The sequence below is a fragment of the Phoxinus phoxinus genome (genome assembly GCF_949152265.1).
Source record: "Phoxinus phoxinus genome assembly, chromosome: 5".
In the NCBI taxonomy this organism is placed as follows: Eukaryota; Metazoa; Chordata; class Actinopteri; order Cypriniformes; family Leuciscidae; genus Phoxinus; species Phoxinus phoxinus.
This window is the reverse complement of record NC_136880.1, coordinates 7,410,294-7,419,930: the sequence shown is the minus strand read 5'-3', so window position 1 is coordinate 7,419,930 and position 9,637 is coordinate 7,410,294. Positions and strand designations below refer to the sequence as shown.

The 9,637-nt window shown below is 40.3% G+C and overlaps 1 protein-coding gene across 1 annotated transcript; it reads left to right on the top strand.

Moving 5' to 3' along the window:
• Nucleotides 1-4,830: 4,830 nt before the first annotated feature.
• Nucleotides 4,831-9,094, top strand: LOC306999290 (uncharacterized protein). The gene is made up of 5 exons (XM_079613827.1): nt 4,831-5,847; nt 6,237-6,364; nt 6,496-6,658; nt 7,773-8,101; nt 8,246-9,094. The coding sequence occupies exons 1-5, from the start codon at nt 5,597-5,599 to the stop codon at nt 8,317-8,319; spliced, it is 945 nt and encodes a 314-aa protein (XP_079469953.1). The 5' UTR covers nt 4,831-5,596; the 3' UTR covers nt 8,320-9,094.
• The last annotated feature ends 543 nt before the right edge of the window (nt 9,095-9,637 follow it).

Below are 9,637 nucleotides of genomic sequence, written 5' to 3'. Positions count from 1 at the left end.
GAGGTGGAGTGTAGATCGCACAGAGGTAAAGCTTACACTGTGATGTGACGGATTTCACTTCAAGCCAAATAAATAATTTTCCAATTTTAGCAATCTTAATCGAGTGTTTTAAAGCGTCTTTGTGGCATACAAGTATTCCATACAAGTCTCGGCCACATTTTATTTTATAATTTTTTAATGAAGGAACTATAATTTCCTTGTATCCTATTGGACAATGTAAAGTCTCATTACTACGACACCACGTCTCATGAAAGATACAGATGTCCATATCTCTTACACTGCTGAGTAAGTCTTGGTCTGCAGTCTTATTACCAAAAGTAGAAGATTGCAGACCTTGTATATTCCAACAACTGATTCATGTTTATATATATTCATGTATAGTTTCTTCTGTAGTGTGTGTGTGTGTGTTTGTGTACGTTACGTCCTCAGTCTGGAGCAGATGATGTTCAGCAGATGTCTGATCTGGTTGAGTTCAGCGGCTGCAGGGTTGTGTGGTTGTTGCGTGGCCGCTGCGTAGCTCTTGTGTTGTGATGGAGGTCCGGTGGCCGGTCTGGGCCCTGCTGGAGGACGAGGGCTTCTTGGTGACTGAGGGCTTCTCCTGTTGTCGAAGTTTCTGCTGTATCTTAATGTGTTTCCAAGGGCTGTGCTTTTCAGCACTCTGGCGAAGACTTTCACTCCTTGTTTATTGAGATGTACGTGGTCGTACATATGATGAGGCTGTATATCTTTGTGATGGGCGAGATGTACATTAGGGATAAGTGCGCAACTTCTGGAGAGTTCCACATTATTTGCGTGGATCACGTGGAACGGCACATCGGCGCGTGGCAGCAGTGTGGACAGAGTTACTCTAGCCTCTGGGAACCGTTGTGTGGCTCGGATCGCCACCTCTCTGCACAGGAGCCACACGGCCCCTCATGGCCCTTAAATCATTTGTCCCTGTGTGGATTACGATGTGCTTGTAGTTTTCATGTTTACTCTCAGACAGGATCTGAATAGCACTTCTTGTGTTTGGGCACCAGATTTTCTTGACTCTCATGTTTGGTAGTAGAAGTTTCTCACTGACATATTTCCCATTAGAGTCGATCAGGATAAGAGCGTGTGTTTCTCCCGGGTCCTGTGCAGCGGAGCTGTGGATCTGGGATGCTGGATCAGTCGAGCAGTGAGGCTCTTCTTCCACTGGTAGCTGTTCAGGATGAGGATTTTCCATGAGCATCTCTGGACGAATCAAGTGTTTAGCAGACGAGTCTTTAGGTGCAGAAACAGAATCGAGTCTTTCTTTTAGATTTGTTATGAGTTCATCTTTGGTGCGAAGAACTGACTTCATGGCAGATAACTCCTCCTGCATTTATTTTCTAACGTCTGTTAGTCGTCTTCCTAAGGTTGATTTTACTTCCCTCAGTTCATCTTTAGTTTGCATAAGTTCTGTTGACATTTCTTCTCTGTGTCTCTGCAGATATTCAACTTCTTTTTTTAAGTTCTTTATGTTGATTGTCAGTTGTTCCATGTTGTTGTGGGACAGTATTAATTATTTTATCTCCACTACTTCTACTTCCAGAAGTGAAAAATTGTCTTTCATTCTTGAGATTGGAGAAGGAATCGCAGTTGCTGAAGTCCGTGTCATCTTTTTGACTGATTTTCCAGGGGAGGCATCAGTGTTCAAATTCTTGTCAACCTCATCATCAGACAGTGCCAGCGTTTTTATTAGTTCAAAATCCTCAATGAAGACTTTGAGAGCAGATTCTGATCCCTGGACCATGACAGTGCCATTTTGATATAAGTTCAGGGTCAAAAATCGTGTTTCTTCATTTTTTTCAGCATCTTCAAATGCTAAGATCTGTCTGCCTTTACAAATGCCTCTTTTCTTGGTGAAGGTGAGGTGTTGACAGAAGGCAGTGTGCCATAAAGGGCTGTGTTCTGTGTAAAAGAGCAGGTTGCTCATGGCATTGTAGTTCAGCAAACAGTGTGTCCGGGCTCTCCTTCATCTGCTTGTGTCTGAGCATCAGCCTGGAGTGCTCAGAGCTCCTCTCTCTCTCTCACTCACACACACACACACACACACATCAGCCTGGAGTGCTCAGAGCTCCTCTGAGGGTAGATGAAGGGGAGCGGCCATGATGATGCGCTGGCCATCGTTGATTTTGAATGTAAACACTCAACTGAAATAACTGCCACTGTTTTGATTTGTTTTGTTTATCATCTCTCAGTGAAGATATAAAATTGGTAAAAATTAATAAAAAACAGCCAAAAATGGAAAAATATGTCTTTCACTGATTTCTTTAAGATCCCAGTTGTGTCTAAAATGTCCAAAAATGTTTTTCTTTGCTGTTCTTTCACACTAGCCTGGGAAAACCCAGACCACTCTCAGTTGTAACTGAGTTAGGGTCTGGCAAAGCTCCATAGAAAATTCATTTCCACAGGGGCGTCACCAACGGACGTCGGATAGATCTAAAACCAATCAGAGCGATGAAGGACATGACGTATGCAGAGCCCATTCGTTTAGCCACCAACGGGGCAAGCTGGTATATCAGACTTTTTCCGAATCCAGTTGGTAAGATGAATATGAAGGCTTCGAGTGCTGTTTTTTGCTCGGGTTTTAACGAAAATGACCATTTTAAATCACTTGAAACAGACGCGATAGCTGATTCGAACGAGTGATGTTCCACGGCGGCATCCATCTTTGTAATGTACAAAATCTGCGTCACCGTCTCTGCTCTGTCATCATCGTGTAAAGCCCGCCCCAACGTTTCTGATTGGTGCCGCGATTTCGACCGATTGGAAATGGGTTTCAATGGGCTCTTTGCCAGACCCACTTGCAGAGCAAATCTAAATTTGCCGGAAGTGGTCTGGGTTTTCCCAGGCTACTTTCACACAAAAATCAAGCAAGAATCCATAGAGATAAATAGTATTGTCTATTAAAAATGTCTTTACCTCTCTTTTCCTGCAAGTTTTGTTGTTGTTGTTGTTTGTTGCTTGATGTTGTCCTATCCAACATGAATATCCTCTTCTGCAGAGGCAGCTTCTCTTGAACTTTTCCTCAGATTAAGTGTGACAGTAAAAAACAAAACAAAAACTGTCCAAATGCGTCAAAATCTTTGTTTAGATGTTGTCTAGATGTTGTCTAGATGTTGTTGTATGTTGAATCAATTATTTTATTTCGCTTGTTGGCAAAAAAATGATATATATTTTTGCAGTTTATCTGGAGCTTAAGTCAAGTGTGACCTTTTCTCATGGAACTTCACTCTCTCTCTCTGAATGCGCTTCCAGAAGAGATCGCTGCGATCAAGGCACTGACGTCCATGAAAGCAGCGCAGTTTGAGAGGATGCAACGTTTGTTTCGGATCGTTCATGGTAAATGGACTGCATTTATATATAGCGCTTTAACAGACCCATGGCCACCAAAGCGCTTTACATATTGCCTCACATTCACCCATTCATTCACTCATTCATTCACCGACGGCGGTGTCAGCCATGCAAGGCGCCATCCAGCTCGTCACAGATTACCTGTCTGAACTTGAACAATTACACATCAGAAAGTGTTGCTTGGTAACGTTAGCTCGATCGATGTATTTTCAGACGTTCGTCGAGGCCAGCTCTGTATTGGCCCAAGTTGAGGAAACAGTCGTCGGTGAAATGTTTGCCGCAGACATGCAAAACTTTGGGGAGTTGTGTCGGCGCATTTCCAGAGGAAATGAAATTAATCCACTGGTTCTTCTGGGGCTTGGATGAAGGAACTAAAAAAAGGCTTCGGTGTTCATTTGTACATCCAATTATTGAGCAATTATGATGCTTCGCTCGCTCAAAAGCCATGATATCTCCTGTGGACAAACTAAAATCGTGCGCACGCGTTCCTACTTCCTAGCTCATTTTCTCATGGATTGGAAATATTCTCTGGGCGGGCAAAGCAGAGAAAGGGGAGGTAACATTTCCTCCTTATAACGTCATAAGGAGGAGATTTAAGATCAGCCCGATTGAGCTTCCACTTTCTCAAAGGCAGAGAAAGATAGCAAAAGCTCGATTTACACCGATTGAAATTTCTAGAAACTTGGGGACCATATACAGGCTAGGGGAACTCATATTAATGTTAAAAAACTTCAGAAAGTGAAAATTTCATGTCATGGGACCTTTAACTAGTGACCGTATAGAAATACAAAAATGTCGTTTACTTACCAGAGATAAAACGTGTGCTGCATATCCTAGAGTTGCTAGTTGGTATCCAGTCTTCTCTCTTCACTGCCGCAATCCAGGCGTCACAGTATTTTTTGGTTTTCGGAAATCTAAATGCTCTGATTTCCAAAAGCAAGTTAGTTCCAGGCCTGAGAGAACAACAACCGAACAGCAAGCTCCTAATTTAAATTTGGAAAAAAAAAATAATCGAATGAATGAGAAAATAATCGAACAACTGCCATAAAAAAGCGCCTCCCGTCAGTTGTTTTGAATGTGCACGATAACTAACCGGAAACGTCTGAGGGCCAAACACGTCACTTCCTTCCATCTACAAATTGCCGTTGAAATGGTCTATAGACGAGCACACAGACTCCGCCGGAGTAGGTATCACAATCTGGTCCAAACTTTATGTGGCCGTGTTTTTGACGTGTTTTCGTGCTCGTCTAGGCAACACCATCTGGGTCGAGAACACTAACAGTGACCGTTGTCTCCCTCTTCACCATGGACCTTTATGTTCATTAAAAAGGCTTTTTATGCTATTGTATGCTAATTTTTTTAATGTAAGCAACTAATTTAGACGCGCAAACTGGGTGCTGGTGTGATGAGAAGGTCGTGCTCGGCCAGATTCGGCTCGAAGTCGTTCATCTTCGGATGAGGAGCCGCGCGCTGTTACAAAATCTGCCGTACACACCGCCAGGCGAAATGGCCCTTTGCGCCATAGACATGTATAGAAAGGCTAGATGGCTCAAGGCGGAGTCAGCTGTGTCGTCACTTGGCGGCCATCTTAGGTCAGGAGACTGCGCTGCTGCTCCCTGCTGCTGTGGACGGAAGGTGAGTGACATACGCCAACTAAAATGCTCGTAACTTGCTGAATTCTTGACGGATTTACAAACGGTTTGGTTTATTACAAACCTTATTAACGTGGCTATGATTTGTGCTGATGCCGATGTTTAAATTGTAGCTTAATAAACTCCGTGGCTATAATTTTTCACAAGTATGCAGTTAAATAGCCGCATCCCTGACGTTTATGACACACGAAGCCGTTTGAAAATCGGTTGAAAATTTAGCAAAATATAGTTATTTCAGCACTTACATGCACAATAGACTTTAATGTTATAACTGGACGAGCGGTCCTGTCCTAAGATGGCCGCCGTGTGACGTCGTCGGGTCCCATTGGCTCTCAGCGCCGGTAAGTATGGAAGGCGGACAGGGCCAAAAGTCTTTAAACGAAACGCGTTCATTTTGACCGCGTCAACACGCACTATTTGTCCGCGTTAACGCGGCAACAAGCACAGAAGCCAATAAAATTTCTGTATTTGAGACTATATTTGCATATGTGACGCGATGGTACGTATGTCTCTGGTTGGTATATACGTATACAAACATCAGACGTCAAGTTTATTCATGAAGGATGTCGTAATGGTATACTGGTATGCACGTATGCAAACATCAGAGTTCACGAGGGATAATGCATTGTACGTTGTGTGTGATGTCAGACTTGTGTCATGATTTGTCATACGCTTTTAAGTTGTCCTACGTTCTTTCTCAGGTACAAAAGTTAACAGCTGAAACCATAACCATGGCTCTTAGAATGTTTTTAGCAAACTGCCAAAGAACATTTTCAGAGTGCGTGCAGCTGGCTTCTTCTAACCACAATGAGGATTTGAATCTTGTGATATTACGGTATGTCCAAAAGGCATTACATTTATAAGAAAGATGGCTGACTTAATGCAACTTGAAATCATTACATGGTATGGAAAAATGTTCTCTCTTACGATACCAGTGGATGTTTAATGGATAGCTAAGAAACGTATGTAATTAATAATTAAATTCGATTTAACTTTAGGTTACATTATTCAGTATGTATAGTCCTAAGCACTTTGTACTTTTACTAAGCACTTTGTTTTATGATATGTCCTGAAGGTAATTATTTTTCTATGAATAAAAATGTAATATGACAATCTGTTTTTTTTTTTTGCATTTATTTTAAATTATTTATATATATATATATATATATATATATATATATATATATATATATATATATATATTGTATATTTTACCTTTTACAGAATGCAGACAATGGCCAGAAGTGTGGTATGGTCAAGAGGGAGATTGCTGGATCCTGAAACGGCAAATGACATGCTGGACCAGGTATCTGAGTTTCTGGATCATTTGGAAACATTGACTCAGCAGCACGGTAAGTTCCAAAATTTGTTAATATTAATATGTATCATATTAATGTGTTTGATATGTTTTAGTTTGCATAACCGCTTTGAATACTAATTGTGAATTGTTCTTTATTAAGTGTTTTTTTTCTGTTATCCTTAGTTCCCCAGGGTTATAGTGCTCCCTTGGTAAGGGGCTCATCTGGTCGTCCACGATTCTGCATAACCGAAGAACAGTTGCGTTTTCTGCTAGAATATAATTTTTCTACAAAACAAATGGCTGAAATCTTGTGTGTGTCCAGGCAAACTGTGAAACGTCGTTTAAGGTGAGGTTACTTATTTTTCTTAGTTGTTCATGCAGTTTCCTTATGCATTTAAATTGTACATTTAAATTTAAATGCAATATTCTGGGTTAATTGTATGTACAGCATCACCTAAAAATCTAGAACTGTATGTACGTGGGATTTAAGTTGCACATAAGTTGATTGCAAGTGGTGGCATGATGGCTCGGTGGGTAGCGCTGCCACCTCACAGCAACAAGGTCCCGGCTCTCTGCATGTTCTCCCTTTGTCATTGTGGGTTTCCTCCGGTTTCCCCCACAATCCAAAGACATGCAGCTCAGGTCAATTGCAGGTTCAAAATTAATCCATGTCCAGGGTGTTTCCCCCACATATGGCCTGAGATGCTGCGATAGGTTCCAGCCCTCCTATGATCCTCCCATGTATAGCACATGGATATAGTCTGACTCTGAACTACTCAAAACGTTATTCTCACAGTAACTATGCTTCATTGTTTCATCTAAAAGTGTCAAACCCACATAACCCCTATTTCAAAAAAAATGTTTGAAAAAGGTTTAAACATCAACAGTGCGGTTATCACTCCGCCCAAGTAGCAGTGCTTCGCCTTCAGAATAGTTCCCAGGATTTATACGGTTAAAATATGTCTGTGTCTCATGTGACTTTGTTTTTTGTACACTCTGTGACTATACAAATCACAACATGTAAATAGGAAAATGTTTGCGTTATTTTGGTCACTTATTTGGATAAGTATGCTAGCTGCAACCATTCACATCCAGTCTTTGTGCTAAGCTAGGCTAGCGATGGGTGCGTCAAACAGACTTATAGCACGCACGGAGATGAAAAAGGTATGTATGGACTTATCTAACTCTGGGGGATAAGGTGAATAGGCTAAAGTCCTAAAAAGTCGGAGTGTTCCTTTAATTATATTTTACTCTTTTACTCGGGTTCCATTGAAATGTAACGGGCACAATATTATTGATGGCACTCAAGATGTTATCTGCCAAATACAAATAAATCCAGTAGCATTAATTTCCATCACCTTCTGCTACTTGACTTTAGATCTTTAGAGATGACTACTACAGAAATGTTACGTAATTTGATCAGGTTTCAGTGTACCTTACATACCTTTTTTTTTTTTTAGGTGGAGGATTGTCATACATGGTGGGATTGACGGGTACAGCAGGCTTGTTGTATTCTTAAAGGCTTCTTCCAACAATCGCAGTGACACAGTTTTCCACAGTTTTGTAGAAGCCATTGGCCAGTATGGTTTGCCTTCAAGAGTCCGCTGTGATAATGGAGGGGAGAATAATGCAGTCTGCCTATTTATGAATGTCTTCCGGGGATTCACCAGAGGAAGTGCTCTGAGAGGAAGGAGCACACACAACCAAAGGATCGAGAGATTGTGGCGGGACGTTTGGCGGGGCATCTCCAATACTTACTATGCCTTATTCATACTTTTGGAAAGTGAAGGTAAAATTGACAGTACCAATGAAATGCACCTGTGGGCATTACATTATGTGTATATACCTCGAATTAACAGGGATCTCCAACTGTTTATTCGTCAATGGAACCACCACAAGCTGAGAACTGAACGGTACATGTCTCCCCCATCAGCTTTTCATCCGAGGATGTCTCTCACAGCTAACACGAAACCAGACAGGGATACGTGGAATCCTTGGAGCAGATGAAGAGCCAGTTGCAGATGTATACATTCCTCCAGCTTCAGAAGAAGTTCCCCCTCAAGATTTTCAAACAATTTTCAACTGGCCAGAATCTGTTGAGATTCCTGCCAACCACTTCAACATTCAAGGAGGAGTCATGGAACAACTTGTGCAGCAGGTCAACCCTCTTGGTGGAAGACGTGATGATTTAGGAACTGATCTTTTGGAGCAAGTTATTAACTTCCTTGGAAATATTCCTCAACCCATATAGATCACACATACACTGGAATTTTTTTTGGAATATTTAAGATTTTAAATATTAATGTTTTTTCCTTATGGTCACTTAAGCTGCATTTATTTGATAAAAAATATGTTAAAACAGTAATGCTGTGAAATATTATTACAATGTAAAATAACTGTTTTCTATTTAAATATAGTTTAGAATGTAATTTATTTCATTGCCCTTACAAGAAACATTTAATATTATTAACATGTTGAAAACTGTTTAATATTTTTGTGTACACTACTGGACATTAATATTTATGCATTAAATCTTGTATTTAAAGCCTCAAGTCTTCTCCTCAGTGGCATTATCGTGCTGATGTCACATTCGATGGGAATTTAAGGGCACCCGATCTTTCCTTAATAGCCTACTTCTCTCAATGTTCCAGTTAATGTCCTCTATATCTCGTTAAGGCCATCTAGCGGCAATAATCATTACATGCCATTTGTTGTTGTTTCCCCCCCACAAAAGGACAGCAGAGACACTTAATACATGATCTATTATGTTTTAACTGATCATTGCATGCATGTACTGGACGTTTTTTTGTATTTGAGTTAAATAATATGAAAAATATGTTTATTTACTATTAAAATGATTGATTAAATCCAGCAATTTAGGAAAATAAACTGCATTAATATAATTATATATTTTTCTTTCTTTTTTTTAAATAATTGATATAAGAGTTCTGGGGGGGAAACAGGAAATGTTTGAAGGTTAAATATTAAAATAGGCCAAGTGAAATTTGATGACTAAAAAAGACTAAAGCATTGCTAAGCAGTTTTGTTATGGAAAAGGTGCACTGCAATACCAAAATCAATACCAAAAGCTCTTCCCAACTGTGAAACATGGTTTAATGGTGCTTTGAAGTTATGAATTTTCATGAAAAAATTTTCAGGAGAATGTCAGGACAGAAGTTCATGTCTTGCAACAAGACAATGAACCAAAGCACACAAATAAATCAAGAAAAAAAAAAATATATTTTACATCCCAAAATAAAATTTTAAATCCAAAATCAAGCCAACTGAGGTGCTATGGCAAAACCAAAAGATGGATGCCATCAAG

Coding starts and splice junctions, on each gene's coding strand:
- LOC306999290 (XM_079613827.1), top strand. CDS start 5,597: ATGCACGTATGCAAACATCAGAGTTCACGAGGGATAATGCATTGTACG. Junction 6,365..6,495: donor AACATTGACTCAGCAGCACG/GTAAGTTCCAAA, acceptor TGTTATCCTTAG/TTCCCCAGGGTTATAGTGCT. Junction 8,102..8,245: donor CATACTTTTGGAAAGTGAAG/GTAAAATTGACA, acceptor CTCCCCCATCAG/CTTTTCATCCGAGGATGTCT.